Source organism: Amphiura filiformis, chromosome 3 (assembly GCF_039555335.1).
Source record: "Amphiura filiformis chromosome 3, Afil_fr2py, whole genome shotgun sequence".
NCBI classification, from domain to species: domain Eukaryota; kingdom Metazoa; phylum Echinodermata; class Ophiuroidea; order Amphilepidida; family Amphiuridae; genus Amphiura; species Amphiura filiformis.
In genome coordinates, this window is record NC_092630.1 from 21,710,640 (window position 1) to 21,729,110 (window position 18,471).

Here is an 18,471-nt window from a genome sequence, read left to right on the forward strand (position 1 = left end):
CCCCCCCCTCACTTCAAGGGAGTCTTAACTATAAGAGAGCCAAAACTGCCCAAGACAGGTGGCAATCAACTGGTTATCCCGCTGTTGAAAGCACAAGTCAAATTCATTCTATAGTCTTTGTATGAACTTAACTACTGCCCTAGGGTAGGAAATATATAAAACAAAAGAAAATTAACATTTGTTTGGAAACATATGCATTTTGAACAATTTCATTGAAAATGGCAGGAGAACAGGTCTCTGTGATAGGAAGAGAGAATGTGCTCACATTGAAAGTTTATATTTTTTGTATGTTACAGGTACCACACTGCTGCCCCAACAGACCAGCAGATGTTGAAGCAGACGTTGATGCAATGGCTCCAAATGCAGGTAGGTGTATACACCCTAACCATAGTGGCACAAATAGTTGAAAAGTAATGTTCATATTCCCAAAACAAAGCTGACCAAAAAGTGATGATCTGTCAAATCCACAAGGCCCTGGCACACATTATGTATTGTCCCTGATTACAGTGGCCTGAATCATTCCCAAAACCCATTTACCAACATTCAGTCGGTCTCGCCAAACAAGGACATGCCATATATATATGCAGCCAAATCCAGCTCCTTGAGTCATGTTTGGGTAAATGGAGATAATCAGTAGAAAGGTTCTTGTCATTTTCAGAAAAAAATTCCCAATTTCAGGAAATGGAATTTTGTTTCCGGCATTTTGTTGGTTGAGCTAAATAACTTAGGTGCTTACATTATCAGCTCTTTTCTATATTTAAGTTGTAGTTTGTATTTTTACTAAGAGCATTATAAATATATCTTATTATAAAAAAACTCAATATTGAAGGATGATTTAGAGGAATGAGACTGATGATAGAAGCTTGAAAGCACCCTTCCAATTGTGTGGATAATAAGTTTGGATAATATATAGGCTACAGTGTAGTAAAAAATATATAGTTACTAATGAGAGTTGACACGTATATAATGTGGGTGTCAAGTTGTCAACAGAGTTCTAGAGAAGTTTTTGTAAATGTGTATCACAAAGTTATTATCTGGTCTGGGTGCAAGCTGTTAACAGAGCTCTGTACCAGTTTTTTTACATGTGTATCACAAAGTTATGTCAACCACAGAATTAAAACCAGAGAACCAGGACTCGATCGCCACAGGCATTGAGCAAAAAGTGAGACGCAGAATTGTTTTCGCTCGTCTCTGCGCACCGCCGGCAAGGACCCGAATACCCCCAATTTTCTCCCCCATAGCTGTCGGCAAGATTGTACGTGCTGGTATAGGGAGACCCGGTTCTCCTTCTCTTATTCTGTGGTGCCAACAGAGCTCTGTACAAATGGTATTATGCTATTTACTGTTAAATATCTTTTTATCAAACATTTCAAATTAGACAATATCAGGGCAGGAGGAAAAGAACTTCATCCGTAACAAAGCAGCTCAACTGTTCTCTCTTCTCTTCATCTATGACTTCCCGCATCGCTGGCCGTTATTCTTCCAAGATCTTCTTCAGTTCTTGTCTCTTGGTCCCCCTGCAGTTGACATATATCTTAGAATTCTTATGGCTATTGACACCGAAGTTGTGGACAGAGAAATTGTACATACTCCTCAAGTAAGTCTCCAGTAGTTGAGTGGTTGATATATATATATACTATTGTAATAACGAACCCTACAATGATTAAGTAAGACACTGCTTTTTCATATCATGAGAGACATTACTTTTCTCAATGCCTGGATGTAAAGAATTTCATGCAAATCTAAGGAGGCATGATCTCAAAAGATGGATGTAACCGTTCAGTTTTCTTAATAGTTTATCTATATTTTTTAAAAGAAAGTGATTTATGCATATTTTTCTGATTTATCAACCATTATAAGCGACTCTATAAATTTTGCAGATTTTTTTGTTCCCCGGATCTTTGTAAATGTCTTATACTCTGACCAGCTCGTAATAGGCAGGATTCACAACATCGTGGATTGATATAGAATTGCGTACACACAGCTGAGGGCAGCACCTGTGCGAACTGCACTTTGCGTATTGCGTGAATGATACATGCTTTTGTGAATTTACGCAAGCGTAAGTTTGGACTTTATTAACTCGCGCAGTAACAAAAAGCGAATAATTCCCGCCTATTACGAGCTGATCATAGTATAGTTTGTTGAAGGTTACATTCAGAGATAATGTTTGAAATAAATGTAATACTCTTGAAAGCGGAATGGGTAAAATGAAAAAAGCCATGCCAAGGATTTACATTCATTGTTTACATTCATTTTTCATTTCAAATCTAATAATGAAATGTGAATGATTTTACCTTACATTATAAGTCTTATCATGTTAGAACTATGTATCAAATTTATATGGAAAGTGTCAATAATTTTTTTATTTCTAGGAAGCCCAAAGAAACACACTGTTGAAAGATGCCATGAGGGAGAGATGTGTAGGTGATTTAGTCAACTCTTGGTATGAAATACTGGTAAGTGCCATCAAAAATACACCAAACATATGAAACAAACTCATCTAGTTCAATTGTAAGGTGCCTGTTGCTTGATCTCACATGTATGATACGATCAACAGTTTCAAGGATGTAATTTCAGTGAGAATCAGAGAATTCATTATCTCAATGAATTGCATTGATTCTCCATCAAGGTTGATTTAGATAAGATTCAATCGGTTCTCACAAAATTCTGAATTTGAAATTTGAAATAATGCATTCAACATCCACATAGTATCATGTTAATATGTTATTCCCAGAGAGCACCAATTAGACTATGAGGCATGAGCATTTATCTTTCACTTCTGTAGTCTACTCTTGGGAACTACATGAAAACATAACAAATCAAGAGTAAAGATATGTCTGAATTAATATCCAAAAAGTTCCCACGTTTTACTTGGGACATTTAGGAGTTATTTGGGGTTAAAAATGTGTTTTTAGTGATTTTTTCCATTTTGCCCAAAATGTCAAATATTAAAATAGCTGTAACTTTAAAAATAAATTGAGTAGAAATTTCATTTCTATTGTAGATGTTACATGTCACATGGATGTCTAATACTGGTGAATAAAAATGTCACAGCACAACTCTAAAATATAGAAATATGGCAAAAATCATATTTTTGTGCTATTTTGGCCATTTTTGACCTAAAAATGTAATTTTTGCATGGGAAAAAAATAAATATATATTTTATTGATTTAAAAAATATGTCATTATATCAACCTAGTTATTCTGAACAAAAAAGTTAATGATGGTGAATGGCTGTGAGCTATAGTTTTTGATCTATGGCCCTTTCAAATTCACATATGGACTAAAAAAACATGTTTTTGTCAATTTTTCCAATATTAGGCTGAAAATGGTACTTTTTTGTAATTTTAACAAAATTTTCAGTGTTTGGAAAGTGGGAACTTCACATATATTATGGATATATTATAGTACTTTCATTTTAAGCTATTTGTAGATCCACTGGTAGCTCAGTTTCCATGGCAGCAGCAATTATATTGGTCAATTTTACTAATTTCAATGCAGCAAAATCATTTTAGTCATCATTTTACTGCATTGAAAGTAGATAAAATTGCTGCTACCCTGGTAGTGGGCATACTAGTGGATCTTGAAATAGCTTAACATTAAAGTACAATTACATGTTCATATTATTAAGTGAAGTTCCCACTTTCCAAAAACTAACAAGTTGGTTAAAATGGCCATAAAGGACCATTTTTGGCGTAATATTGGTAATATTGAACAAAAATGTGCTATTTTAGTCCATATGTGAATTTGAAAGGGCCATAGATCAAAAACTATAGGTCACATACATTCACCATCTTAACTTTTTTGTTCAGAATAACTAGGTTGACATAATGACATATTTTCTGAATCAATAAAATATATATTTATATTTTTCCCCATGCAAAAATTACATTTTTAGGTCAAAAATGGCCAAAATAGCACAAAAATATGATTTTTGCCATATTTTTATATTTTAGAGTTGTGCTGTGACATTTTTATTCACCAGTATTAGACATCCATGTGACATGTAACATCTACAATAGAAATTACATTTTTACTCAATTTATTTTTAAAGTTACAGCTATTTTAATATTTGACATTTTTGGGCAAAAATGGAAAAAAATCACGAAAAACACATTTTAAACCCCAAATAACTCCTAAATGTCCCAAGTAAAACGTGGGAACTTTTTGGATATTAATTCAGACATATCTTTACTCTTGATTTGTTATGTTTTCATGTAGTTCCCAAGAGTAGACTACAAAAGTGGAAAACCAAGGGCCGTAGAGATGCATGCCCCATAGTCTAAATGCGTGCATGTAATAATGATGGTATGACAAGAAATCTTGTAATGAGTATGGTTATCATTAGGTGCTATGTTTGCAGGATGTGTACATGCAATAAAATGCGACCCTAGTGTATGATACATAATTAGGGTTATCCCATGGAATGAGAAAAAAACAGATTTTGTTTCCTAGTAAAAACCATATTTTATTTCCTGTGAAGTTGGTTGACATAACAAATAAGTGTTGCATAGTCCCTGTTGAGTAGTTACACAGTTCACATGGTCGTGAAACAGCATTTCTGCTGTAATTATTGCATGCTAACTTTGGCATTTAGTTATTCTCTTGTGCAACCCAACTGTATTCCAGATTTAATGTGGTTAGATAAAGTTATAAAATTATGGAAGTGCAAGGTCGATATTCTCACATTCAATCGGTGCATGTATGTAGCTGCTGTTTAAATGGTTACTTTTATGAAAACCAAAGTTAGTTCACCTTCAAACATCTTGTTGATCTTTTCATTCTTTTGAAAGGTGTAGAGAGTACCTTTTGAAAGTCTTCTGAGGGCAGAAAATGAGCTAAGTGATGAAACTACTGCATACTCATTCATGTTTATGGAACTTTTCGTAAACATGATGTGGAAACCAGCACGTCAGTCTGATAGCTCTTACCAGGTTGAAGTCATGTCTATTTTGAATAGGAGGGAACAATGTGATGCAATAAGCATGATTTTTTGATTTCAAGAAATTTGGTGTGTACATATTTGTAACAATCCCTAACATTGCAATTGGAGCCTATGTGACAATAATGGGCTTCAAATGAAAAAGTCAGGCTTATGTTAATTTGAAAGAAGTTGTGTTTATATTTTAGGTTTGTATAGTAAAGGGCTCGAGTAATTCTGAGACTTAATTTTTTGTCCAGTTTGTCTAACTGGGGGAACAAAAAATTTGCGTAGCTATTATCCAAATTGCAGCTGTATTTGGAATGAGGTTTGTCCAATATACCAGAATGGTTGTGAGACAAGGTCTTAGCCAGCCATGCGTCCACCCGTCTTTAAGACGGCCTAATGTAATTTTAGACGGGTGGATTTAATGGATTTTTCAGATGTGATAGCTCTAAAACAGATGATTTTAAGGTTATGAACTTTCAGACTAATTCAGAGTGACATGTAAAGACCAAATCAGGACATATTTGACCCCAGTGACCCTTCCATGGGTACAGACAAGTTGTTTTATATTTGAGGGTCAAATTTTGGTATCTGCTTGGACGGGTGGTTTCTGATTTCTGGCTAAGACTATGTTGTGAGAGTATTCATGAAGGGTTACAAATCAGATATAGAAAAAAGAAAAAAGGTGCTTGAATGTAATTACATAATTCTAGTCTTGTTGAAGGGGCATGATCTGGATTTTCTTGTTTTGTTTTCCTTACTTGGAGGCCTAGCATCAATTTTGATATGAGAAGCAAAAATGTGTATAACAATGCCCCATAGGATAGTATACCTCCGGTTGTGGTGACCAGAATTCACATTTTGTTCACATCATCAAAACGAAACACATCTCGGGCATTAAATTTTACTGGGGTAATGAGAAAAATATGAGCTTTCTTCTGTCACTAAAATCTGTGTTTCGATGAAGACAAATGGGGAATGAGGCTGTGGATCGGATCACACCCTTTTAATAATTTCCCTGACAGTTTATTGCATCAAATGTGTTGATGCATCAGAACTCAAAATTGAAATTCAAAATGTTTGTGACAGAAAACATCAATTGCCACTAAATGAGATTAACTTGTCATTAATATTTGTTTATTTATATTTTCTTTCCAGAAAAACTATGAGAGTTCCAATCCTGAGTTAACCTGTTTATGTCTTGAAGTAGTTGGACTATATGTATCATGGATTGACATCAATTTAATTGCCAACGATAAATATGTCAGTATGCTGTTACGTTTTATGTCCATCGATGTATTAAGAGAAAGCGCTTGTGATTGTTTCCATGAGATTATTAGCAAAGGAATGGACCCTGTGGCTAAAACAGAACTCATTGAATCTGTAACCAAAGTATTACAGGAATCGGGAGTTCTGCCGCCAAAAGAGGTGAGTGAACAAAGTGACCTTAAAGTCATGTACGATCTTATAATATGAATTTGGTCAGTTTTCTTCAAACCTGATTTTTTGGCATATTTGTAATGTTTACACATGTCACAACTTGCACCTAAATGGAATCAGCCAAATTTGTTGTGTTTGTAGGTAAACAGAGCAAAGTTCGACATAAAGACATAATTCAAGAAATTATGACTTTATGTCCGCCCATAGAACTGCGTGTTAAACGGCCAAAATAACAAGCAGTGTTTCTTTCACGTTACCTCGTTATTTCAGCTCAAAATGGACAGAAACCATTCCCGATCATTATTACTAGTATTATTTCGGCATTTTGAGTATATAATGACAAATTTAAAATTTGAAGGAAATCGTACATTAAGCCTTTAAGTTTGTGTGGCCAGTTGTAGTCCTACTATACTATGTAGGGTGTATTCCGTGGCCATGGGGAAAATCGAACCCTGATTTTATGACTATCTATGTACTCAAGGTGATATTTACACCTAGTCATGTTATTTAGTGACTATTTTTTCTGGGAAATGAGGAATTGCAATTTGTGGCTTAAAGCGAGCTCAAATTTTTCGGAAATACTTTAAAATTGAAACCAATTGAAGCTGCAAAAAAGGAGATAATTGAAATTACTGTTTATTTCATTAAGTGAAGACCAGTAGCATAAACATTGATCAAATCGACATCAATCTTAAATAGTATAGAAGGTAATTATCCAACAGTCATTCAGAGAAGTGGTATAGAGCACCTATGTCTCCATCACAAACAAAGTGAACATTTGAAATAAGTGTTAAAACATGGTGTAAAACTTTGTCCACGCAACAGATTCATCAAAACCTCAAAAGTTGGCCGCAAATGAGCTAAGTGATGAAACCACTGCATACTTAATTATGTTTGTGGAATTTTTCTGCAACATGATGAGGAAATCTGCACGTCAGTCTGATAGCTCTTTTGTTGTATTATGCTAGGTGGTGCAGCTACCTAATATATTGGGTATGGGTCGAATCTTCTTCTGCTTCTGATTCTGTTTTCAAACTCTTTTTAAAATGCTACTAGTGCTAGTATTCTTACACATAGGGAGTATTTGGCATTGAAAGTTGATAAAAAATTAAAGATATAAGAAACAAACACATTAAAAGATATTTCAGAATATATTTCGTAGAAATTTGAATACTGGACAATAAGTGATTTTGTTTGTAAACTTTTGTGTCTTTGCAGGATGATGATGTAGACTTCATAGCTAAATTATCCAGGTTAACAAATGGCATTGGAAGCAATCTTATCATCAGTTGGCAAAAGTGAGTAGAACAGGTAGCCACAGGCAATGAGCTAAGTGATGAAACTACTGCATACTCAGTCATGTTTATGATTATTTTCTTAAACATGGTGAGGAAATCAGCACGTCAGTCTGATAGCTCTTACAATGTTGAAGTCAGATGTTTATTTTGAATAAGAGAAAAGAAAAACAATGTTATGCAATAAGCATAATTTTTTGTAATGCAGACTTACAATAACTTACAACAGAAAAATTCAGGTGATGCTAGCACAAGTTTGAACAGTCATACTCATGATCTGTTGTTGTGAGCTGTTATCAGTACAGATGGGAAGTTTTCTCAGCTAAATAAGTTTAAATTTGTTACAGCAAATGTACAGTCAGTGTGAAGGTGTTGTAATCTAGTTGAAATAGAAAAGTCCAATGGTGAACTCACTAAAGACTTACTAATTGATAGAATTGTCTGTCATTGTGTAAATGAGCGGAATATCAGGACAAATCTTCACAGCCCTAAGTTAGTGGATCAAAAAATTCGCTCTCCCAGTGGTACATTTAGAATTGGGTAAATGATCCATGAGAGTACTCTAGTCCTTGGGAGGGGGCACTAAGCCATCACTGCCGTGTACAGATAGTAGAACCATGACTGTCCCATCTATCCTGGTGCTGTTTGGGTGTTCGCAATCACTGTACAATCGTGATCTGTGCCAATGTTTGTGTTTGTGGCGGAAGTGAACTGATTTTGACATACGCAAAAACAGCAGTGCTGTAATCTACAATCAGCAAAAAAAATTGTTGGCACACTTGCTCAAAACAATTCAAATGCATGTCATACCAATACTATGAAAGTGAGTTACACAGGTATGTCATGACTTTGAAGTAGAGACTATTAGTAGTGCCAATATTTTTTCCATGATTGTATATAGATGCTAGATGAGGTGGTGCTATAAAAAAGCCTGTGTGTATACAATACATGTTTATTAGTTTGATAAGAATTAGTGATCATGTATATAGTGTATATTTTATGACTCAACATTGATTTTGATTGTAACTTGATGCAGGTTGGTGAAGTCCAGGAATTCCTCTAATGCTGCCAAGACCTTACAAGCTGTAGAGAGTAAACTGCCATTGTTATTCCAGTTCTTAGGTCATGAGGATGATGACATCTCATTAGCTGTTACAGGATTTGCACATGATTACATAGGGGTGTTGAAGCAGGTAATTAATACGTAAAGTTTTATCAAGTTGCCCCTATGCCTAGACCTATGATGTAGTAAGAATAGCCATGTATAATTGAAGACCGAATTAAAAAGACTACTTTGCGTCTGACGTCCTGTCAACCAGACCAAAAATGCCATACTATGCAGGTCTGCAACCAATCACACTGTGCCTTTGCAATGACGTCAGACACAAACTAGTCTTTTTAATTTGGTCTTCAATTATAATCAAGCAAGCAAATTTGCACGTAGTATATTGCTGAGAAATAAATAAGCTTTTCCAGCAGCTTGAAAAATTCAAGGTAATAACCAATGACATCATTATAAGTATAACTGCAGGAGCAACTTTTCAAAAATCCTTAATTTATGTAGGAGGGAAGTGAACACTTTGGACATTTGATCAAAGAAATATCATGTTCATTGCTTTGCCAATCTAGAGTGTAAGTGTCCAAATACAGAAATGGGACCCTGAATGTCTGATTGGTTGAATTCCAGAAATATCATTTTCGGTGATTATATGGTGCGATAATCTGAGCATAATTATGTATTGGGGGAGTGCAAAGGTGCCGTTTCTGTTCATAGACAAATGAGTATTCTGTTTTAAACTTTAATGATTCCCTTGAACCCTAGAACAGGCACACAAGTCATGTTAATATGAAAGAAATACTGCCCTCTGTAGTTCACCTTTAAACATCTTATTAGAAATAAATGATCAGTTCCATGCAAGGATGGCAATGGGCTATTATTTCATTTAAAATCCACCCTCCCCCTGTGGAAGATTTTGGAAATATCTTTCATAGGGGAGTATGAATTTCAAATGGAATTAACACATTAGGCAGTTCCATTTGAATTACATACACCCTCTGAAAAAGAGGGAGGGTTAATGTACTAATTCCATTAGAAATTCTTACTCCCCTGTAATCTTCCACAGGGTTAGTGTAGATTTCAAATGGAAGAGCCCAATGTTTCATACTGTACTTATAAAAGGTGTTAGGGCTCCTCTTTTGAAAACTCTACAAATAGACTATGAGGCATGAGCATTTATCTTTCACTTCTGTAGTCTACTCTTGGGAACTACATGAAAACATAACAAATCAAGAGAAAAGATATGTCTGAATTAATATCCAAAAAGTTCCCACGTTTTACTTGGGACATTTAGGAGTTATTTGGGGTTAAAAATGTGTTTTTAAGTGATTTTTTCCATTTTGCCCAAAATGTCAAATATTAAAATAGCTGTAACTTTAAAATAAATTGAGTAGAAATTGTATTTCTATTGTAGATGTTACATGTCACATGGATGTATAATACTGGTGAATAAAAATGTCATCGCACAACTCTAAAATATAAAAATATGGCAAAAATCATATTTTTGTGCTATTTTGGCCATTTTTGACCTAAAAATGTAATTTTTGCATGGAAAAAAAAATATATATATATTTTATTGATTTAAAAAATATGTCATTATATCAACCTAGTTATTCTGAACAAAAAAGTTAATGATGGTGAATGGCTGTGAGCTATAGTTTTTTGATCTCACGGCCCTTTCAAATTCACATATGGACTAAAATAGCATGTTTTTATCAATTTTTCCAATATTAGGCTGAAAATGGTACTTTTTTGTAATTTTAACAACATTTTCAGTGTTTGTAAAGTGGGAACTTCACATATATTATGGACATATTATAGTACTTTCATTTTAAGCTATTTGTAGATCCACTGGTAGCTCGGTTTCCATGGCAGTAGCAATTATATTGGTCAATTTTACTAATTTCAATGCAGCAAAATCATTTTAGTCATCATTTTACTGCATTGAAAGTAGATAAAATTGCTGCTACCCCCAGTAGTGGGCATACTAGTGGATCTTGAAATAGCTTAACATTAAAAATACAATTACATGTCCATATTATTAAGTGAAGTTCCCACTTTCCAAAAACTAACAAGTTGGTTAAAATGGCCATAAAGGACCATTTTTGGCGTAATATTGGAAATATTGAACAAAAATGTGCTATTTTAGTCCATATGTGAATTTGAAAGGGCCATAGATCAAAAACTATAGGTCACAGACATTCACCATCATTAACTTTTTTGTTCAGAACAACTAGGTTGACATAATGACATATTTTTTAAATCAATAAAATATATATTTATTTTTTTTTCCATGCAAAATTTACTTTTTTAGCTCAAATATGGCCAAAATAGCACAAAAAATATGGTTTTTGCCATTTTTGTATATTTTAGAGTTGTGCTGTGACATTTTTATTCATCAGTGTTGGAAATCCATGTGACATGAAACTACTACAATAGAAATGAAATTTCTACTCAATTTATTTTGAAAGTTACAGCTATTTTAATATTTGATATTTTGGGTAAAAATGGAAAAAATCACTAAAAAACCCATTTTTAACCCTAAATAACTCCTTAATGTCCCAAGTAAAACGTGGGAACTTTTTGAATATCAATTCAGACATATCTTTACTGTTGATTTGTTGTGTTTTCATGTAGTTCCCAAGAGTAGACTACAAAAGTGGAAAACCAAGGGCCGTAGAGATGCATGCCCCATAGTCTAAAAGTGAGACAGTGAGCTAAGTGATGAAACTACTGCATACTCAGTCATGTTTATGAACATTTTCTTAAACATGGTGAGGAAATCAGCACGTCAGTCTGATAGCTCTTACAATGTTGGAAGTCACATGTTTATTTGAATAGGAGAAAAGAAAACAAATCATGTGATGCCATCAAACATAATATGCTGTGGAAAAATTAGGAAAATTGATTTAAATAATGTGTCAATAGGAGCCTGTGGCAATAGAAGTCTGGCAATTGCAGGCTATTGGAGCATATTACATGAAGCCTTGCATATTTGACACTACATTGTAGCTAACACTTAAATGTAGCATGTCACACGTACATACACGTTTGTGACTGAACAAAACTTTTCCATTAGAGCACGATGGCAGCAAGATGGCCACATACAAAGTGTGATCCGTTTTTGAACAGTCCATGATACAGTAAAACAAATATACAGTTTCTTGTGGTTTCTACTGTTCACTCCAAATGTCCCTATTGCAGGAACAATTTGAATTGGAGGGCAATTCTGCTCAGCAAACTTGACGATGTGTGATTTCTGCTTACATGTATACAAGTCAAAATGGAGTGAAGTCAACATCTGATTATTTTGCTTGACCACATCATGTTGTTATTTCCGCAGTCATGCTGATTAACAAATTACTAACTGTAAAAAATGGCATTGCACTGTTAAAAATACAAAGGGATGTGCATGGTTTATAGTTGTTAACTATTTGTCAATATGGGGTAATCACAACAATATGTACCACATTGGACTATTCCAGTTGAAATACATACACCCTCTATGGAAGACATGTCCTTATTTTTTTACACAGGGAGTGTGAATTTCACATGGGATTACCTGGGTGATTCCATTTGAAATCTGCACCCCTTAGGAGATTAAGGTCATGCCTTCCATAGGGGATGATGGATTTCAACTGGAGTAGTTCAGTTCATTGTCAAGACATTTTTAATTTGTGAAGAAAGCCAGGTTATACTTATACTTTTGTGTAGTGTAGTAGGCCTAGGACTTACCCTCAAATAATTATATTTCAGATGAAAGAATGTTCTTGAACATTGCCATCATTTAATATTCTGAAATCAAATAGGAGAAAACAGATTTGGAAGAAGGGAAATGGAAACGATATCCTGTATGTTTGTTTTTCCATGACATCCAAATAATCAGGGATACTGAAAATTCTTACTTAAAAAATAAACCATCAGTTATTCTAAAAGGAAAGCAGCATACTTTTCCAAGGCATTGTGATTACCTTTTGAGAAATCTCCCAAGGGGAGATAATGAGCTAAGTGATGAAACTACTGCATACTTAATCATGTTTGTGGAATTTTTCTGCAACATGATGAGGAAATCTGCACGTCAGTCTGATAGCTTTTACAATGTTTGACCCTCATTTAATAAATGCACAATAAATCAGATATATTTAGAAATTTTGCTATAAAAAATGCTGGTATAATACCTTATATTAGCAGAGTAATCGGCGTCTACATTAATATGATGTACATCACAAAGTTAACAGAACATGGGAGTTACCATAGCTTGCTAATGCAGCAAGCATAATCTTGGTCAAAAATCCACTTACTCCCACACGGAATAAAGCAATTGCTATCGGGGTAACTGGATAGCTGTCCAGGATTCGTCTTTCTGCCTTACTATTACATGGATGTAGCATGGCAATTCACAATATGAAAAGGTTTTTAGCATGCCAGTTATGCATACAGTTAATGTATGTTCCATTTAGTGCAAATTGGAAAGATTTTGACATACTTATTTATAGTTTGATCTGTTTCAGAACTCTTGTCATCTGCAGATAAATATATACTCTGTGTTATTATATGTACAAAATACATAGTTTCACTTGTTTTGTGTTTCTCAAGCAGCACTCAAAATATGTTGAATTTCATGGCAGAGTAAAGCAGTCACAATGTGTAAATTATCAATGTTTTAAAATCAAAATGGAGTGAAGTTGACATGATAATTACATATTTCAAATTTTAATTTTCAGTTAGAAAGCCGTATGGGTATCAAATCCATTTCTTACACATTTGTGCAGTGTAGTTTTAGTAGAAATAAATTTGGGTCTTACCTGCAAATAATTTTTCAAATTTGAAAAAAGGCTTTTGATCAAACATTGATGTATTTTTTGTTCTGTAAATGGTGAAATGAAATCAAAATTGAGAAAATGCAATTGAAAGAGAGGAAATGGAAATAGTATCCTGTCAATGAATATAATGGAGTGAATATGGATGGAATAGGTGGTATTTGTCTATTCCACAATGACCAAATAATCAGGAAGATTACAATACCTTTTACGGAATTGAGCTAAGTGATGAAACTAATGCATACTTAAAAATGTTTGTGGATTTTTTTCTGCAACATTTTGAGGAAATCAGCACGTCAGTCTGATAGCTCTTAAAAAGTCAGATGTTTATTTTAAAGAGAAAAATAAGGATAAAAAATGTGATAGAATTAAGTCTGCTGTGTTGTAGCAAAATTGGGAGAATTGACATCAAGAAAACAATCCCTTTGTTATTCCGTACATGCATGGCGTTAAAGTCAAATGCAGCAAACCTTTGACGAGCGCGACTACCGTGATGTTGCAAATTCGGCGCTAACAACGCGTACGGCGCACAGTTCATTCATAAATTTCCACTCAGCAACAACATATCGCCTTAGCAGCCAATCAGAGACAAGTGCGTGCAACGCAGTAAATACGCGATGTATCCTTACAATACGCGCTCGTCAAAGGTTTACTGCATTTTAGTATAGTGTGATATGGTCAATATATTTCAAATTTAGCACAGCATTGAAGTTGCCACATGCTGGTTGTCACATACATTGCTTGTATGCTTGTGACTGAGCAAGAGTATTCCATATAGCACAATGACAGCCACAGACTTAGTAGGATCCATTTTTGAATACAACTTGATATGTTGGTGTTTGTTGTTCAGTAACACTCTAAATTAATTACTGTATCTCAAATGATTTGATTTTGATAGCTGTGCAGCAAAGTCAACCACTTATGTGTAATTTATCAATAGTCAAACTGGAGTGTAGTTGACATCAAAATCATAATGGCATATTTATTATTTTCAATTAGAAATCAGGAAGCACTGTAGACAATCCTTTACTTAGACATTTAGTAGAAATAATTTTGGTCTTACTCCCAGTAAGTTTTCAAATACCGTAAAACCCCGTCTATAAGCATATAGTGTGCTTCTGATGAAAGGTACATTAATCCAGTCGCCATTATGGAGTTTGAGCAAATAAATTACCGACCCAAGCATATACAAACAAGTATTATTTTAGGACGATCAATTGTATTGGTATATTAACGCTTGCTTCGAATTAATTAAGCTTTTATAAAAAACACTATATATGCTTGTAGACGGGGTTTTACGGTATGCCAGAAGGGCTTTGAATATTGATATAAGTTTTGTTAATAGACCGATAAAATTTAAATGTTGAAAACAGAATTGAAAGGAAGTGGAAATCATATCCTATCATTGAATAGAATGGCAGGAACATGGGAATGTTTGCCATATGTCTGTTTGACAATAGGGAGCTGGAAACATCTTATTGAAAATAAACCATCAGTTATTCTAAAAGGAAAGCAGCATACTTTTCAGAGGCATTGGGATTACCTTTTGAGGAATCTCCCAAAGGTAGAAATGAGCTAAGTGATGAAACTACTTCATACTTAATTATGTTTGTTGATTTTTTTCTGCAACATGATGAGGAAATCAGCACGTCAGTCTGATAGCTCTTACAATGTTTGATGCTCATTTAATAAAAGCACAATAAATCGGATGTATTAAAAGAAATTTTGCTGCAAAAATTACTGGTGTAATATCTTATATTAGCATAGTAATCAGCACCTACATTAATATGATATACATCACAAAGTTGGCAGAGCAGTTGTCATAGCTTGCTAATACCTGGATGGAGCGTAAAAGGTTTTTAGCATGCCAGTTATGCATACAGTTATATGTGTTCCATTTAGTGCAAATTGGAAAGATTTTGACATACTGATTTATAGTTTGATCTGTTTCGGAACTCTTGTTGTCATCTGCAGAGAAATATATGCTCCGTGATATTATATACATGTACAAAATATGTAGTTTCTCTTGTTTTGTGTTTCTCAAGCAGCATGTTGACTTTCATGGCAGAGTAAAGCAGTAACAATGTATAACTTATCAATGTTTTAAAATCAAAATAGAGTGAAGTTGACATCATAATTACATATGTCAAATTTTAATTTTCAGTTAGAAAGCTGTATGGGTATAAAATCCATTTCTTACACATTTGTGCAGTATAGTTTTAGTAGGAATAAATTTGGGTCTTACCCTCCAATAATGTTTTAAATTTGAAAAAAAGGCTTTCGATCAAACATTGAAACATCAAACGGTGAAATGAAATTAAAATTGAGAATATGCAATTGAAAGAGAGGAAACAATATCCTGTCAATGAATATAATGGAGTGAACATGGATGGAAATAGGTGGTATTTGTCTATTCCACAATACCTGTGATGGAAATGAGCTAAGTGATGAAACTACTGCATACTTAATTATGTTTGTGGATTTTTTTCTGCAACATGATGAGGAAATCTGCACGTCAGTCTGATAGCTCTTTTAAAGTCAGATGTTTAGTTTGAAAGACAAAAAGGATAAAAAATGTGATAGAATCAATTAATCAAGCCTACTGTGTTGTAGTAAAATTGGGAGAATTGACGTCAAGAAAACAATCCCTTTGTTATTCCGTACATGCATAGCGTTATCGTGATATGGTGCATATATTGCAAATTTAGCAGAGCATTGAAATTGCCACATGCTAATAGCTGGTTGTCACATGTACTTGTACACTTGTGACTGAGCAAGAGTATTCAATATAGCACAATGACAGCCACAGACTTAGTAGGATCCATTTTTGAATACACCTTGTTACATCGAAAACAAGTATTCAAGTTTATTTTGGTGGCTTTTTGTTGTTCAATAACACTCTAAATTAGTGTACGATATCTCGAATGATTGGATTTTGATGGCTGTGCAGCAAAGTAAACCACTTATGTGTAATTTATCATTGTATAATACTCAAATTGGAGTGTAGTTGACTTCAAAATCATAATTGCATATTTATCATTTTCAATTAGAAATCGGGAAGCACTGTAGAAAATCCTATGTAGAAATAATTTTGGTCTTCCAGTAAGTTTTCAAATATGACAGAAGGACTTTGAATATTGATATAATTTGTGTTAATAGTCAGATAAATTTGAAATAGAGAAAACAGAATTGGAAGGAAGTGGAAATCATATCATGCCAATGAAAAGAATGGAGGGAACATGGGAATGTTTCTCATATGTCTGTTTGAAAATGGCTGGAAACATCTTATTGAAAATAAACCATCAGTTATTCTAAAAGGAAAGCAGCATACTTTTCCAAGGCATTGGGATTACGTTTGAGAAATCTCCTAAGGGGAGATAATGAGCTAAGTGATGAAACTACTGCATACTTAATTATGTTTGTGGAATTTCTCTGCAACATGGTGAGGAAATCTGCACGTCAGTCTGATAGCTCTTTTGAAGAGACTTTAAGGGGGTACTACACCCCTGTCCAATTTGTGCCCATTTTTGCATTTTTCTCAAAAATTATAGTGCATTGGGGACAAGTAAGATATGTATATTATAGGGGCAAGGACTACAACTACTGCACTGTAAATTTTATTTCAGCACACACAACAGTTGTGGAGTTACAGTCAAAAATGAGGGAAAACCAATATTTGATCAATAAATCAATAACTACTTGCTTTGAGTTGCTGAATTTTCAGTACAGTAGTTGTAGTCCTTGCCCCTATAATATACATATCTTACTTGTCACCAATGTGCTATAATTTTGAGAAAAATGCAAAAATAGGCACAAAATTGGATAGGGGTGTAGTACCCCCTTGAGAATAAAATAGGTAATACAAACATGCACCACATCTTTTTTGAAAAATTGGGATAATTGATTTTAAGAAATTATGTGGGTAACACTACCTGCATAATTGCTTATGTTAGCATGGCAATCAGAGCTTATTATATTATGGCGCACATATTGCAAATTTGGTGCAACATATGGTAATAGCTAGCTGTAAGGACCGTCGATGTTAGGATTTAAAAAAATCGATATATTGGTCACTCATTATCGATAATAATCGATAAATCGATTTTCCTCCCAATTTTAATGACCTGAAAATTCAAGTCACTATGCTTCAAAAATTTGAATACTTGCGAATTGCGCTGCCAGCGGAAAAGTCGGGTGTCAAATCATTTGTGAAAAGATATTAAAGTAAGGGCTTTAAATCATCAACATCACTCGGTCTCATGTTGAAATGGAAGAAACATTTAGTTTGCTCATTGAGTTGTTGTTAAAACTACTACTTTCTTACTTTAATAGTGATTTTAGCGTCCCTGATCCCTGAAATCTTGCAAGTGCCGCGCCATCTTCACAAAATATTCCCAACTTCTGATTATACCGAACCCCTGCCGAAAGCTGTTTCAGGTATTCCCCATTTTATATACACATTTAACCTTTGACATCAAAAAATGAATAACTGTTGCAATAAACCAATCATAGGAAAGAGAGCTTATCTAACAAATCTTGTGATTGGTGTACATTCCCAAGCCATTTAAAACAGCTTGCGTGACTCACTAAGGCTCATATTTATAGTTATTATATAGTTATTATTACTCACGAAATGGAAACATATAACACATTTTTTTATACTTTAATCCACAAGTCAATGAACTTATGAATGAAGTCATGTCACAAAAGATAATACAAATAAAATCACAGTTTCAAGCATAAATTAGATAAGATATAAAACACGATAATCAAATGACCTTCAGCCTGGGGATTCCTGTGATCATACAATCCCATCATCAATTATTCATGAACTTCATTCATAAAACAGCGCACAGTAAATTTCCATTCAGAGCATGCGCACGAGCCCTTCCCAAGCCAGGGGTCTCCACGTGTGAAACACATGTTCATCAA

The 18,471-nt window shown here is 34.1% G+C and overlaps 1 protein-coding gene and 6 non-coding genes across 7 annotated transcripts in view; all 7 read left to right on the top strand.

The window, feature by feature from the left end:
* LOC140148208 (exportin-T-like) overlaps positions 1-18,471 on the top strand; it is a 91,416-nt gene that overhangs the window by 21,267 nt on the left and 51,678 nt on the right. The window contains exons 4-9 of the mRNA XM_072170069.1: positions 297-366; positions 1,379-1,597; positions 2,373-2,456; positions 6,086-6,355; positions 7,586-7,665; positions 8,699-8,855. Coding sequence (XP_072026170.1) covers positions 297-366; positions 1,379-1,597; positions 2,373-2,456; positions 6,086-6,355; positions 7,586-7,665; positions 8,699-8,855 — 880 coding nt within the window. The remainder of the gene's footprint in view (positions 1-296; positions 367-1,378; positions 1,598-2,372; positions 2,457-6,085; positions 6,356-7,585; positions 7,666-8,698; positions 8,856-18,471) is intronic.
* On the top strand, positions 7,224-7,317 carry LOC140149411 (small nucleolar RNA Z122). Its single transcript, XR_011858646.1, has one exon. It is a non-coding gene; the product is annotated as a small nucleolar RNA Z122 (small nucleolar RNA).
* LOC140149415 (small nucleolar RNA Z122) lies at positions 12,720-12,813 on the top strand. The gene has a single exon (XR_011858650.1). It is a non-coding gene; the product is annotated as a small nucleolar RNA Z122 (small nucleolar RNA).
* LOC140149412 (small nucleolar RNA Z122) lies at positions 13,757-13,851 on the top strand. The gene has a single exon (XR_011858647.1). It is a non-coding gene; the product is annotated as a small nucleolar RNA Z122 (small nucleolar RNA).
* On the top strand, positions 15,111-15,205 carry LOC140149414 (small nucleolar RNA Z122). The gene has a single exon (XR_011858649.1). It is a non-coding gene; the product is annotated as a small nucleolar RNA Z122 (small nucleolar RNA).
* Positions 15,976-16,070, top strand: LOC140149410 (small nucleolar RNA Z122). Its single transcript, XR_011858645.1, has one exon. It is a non-coding gene; the product is annotated as a small nucleolar RNA Z122 (small nucleolar RNA).
* LOC140149413 (small nucleolar RNA Z122) lies at positions 16,921-17,014 on the top strand. The gene has a single exon (XR_011858648.1). It is a non-coding gene; the product is annotated as a small nucleolar RNA Z122 (small nucleolar RNA).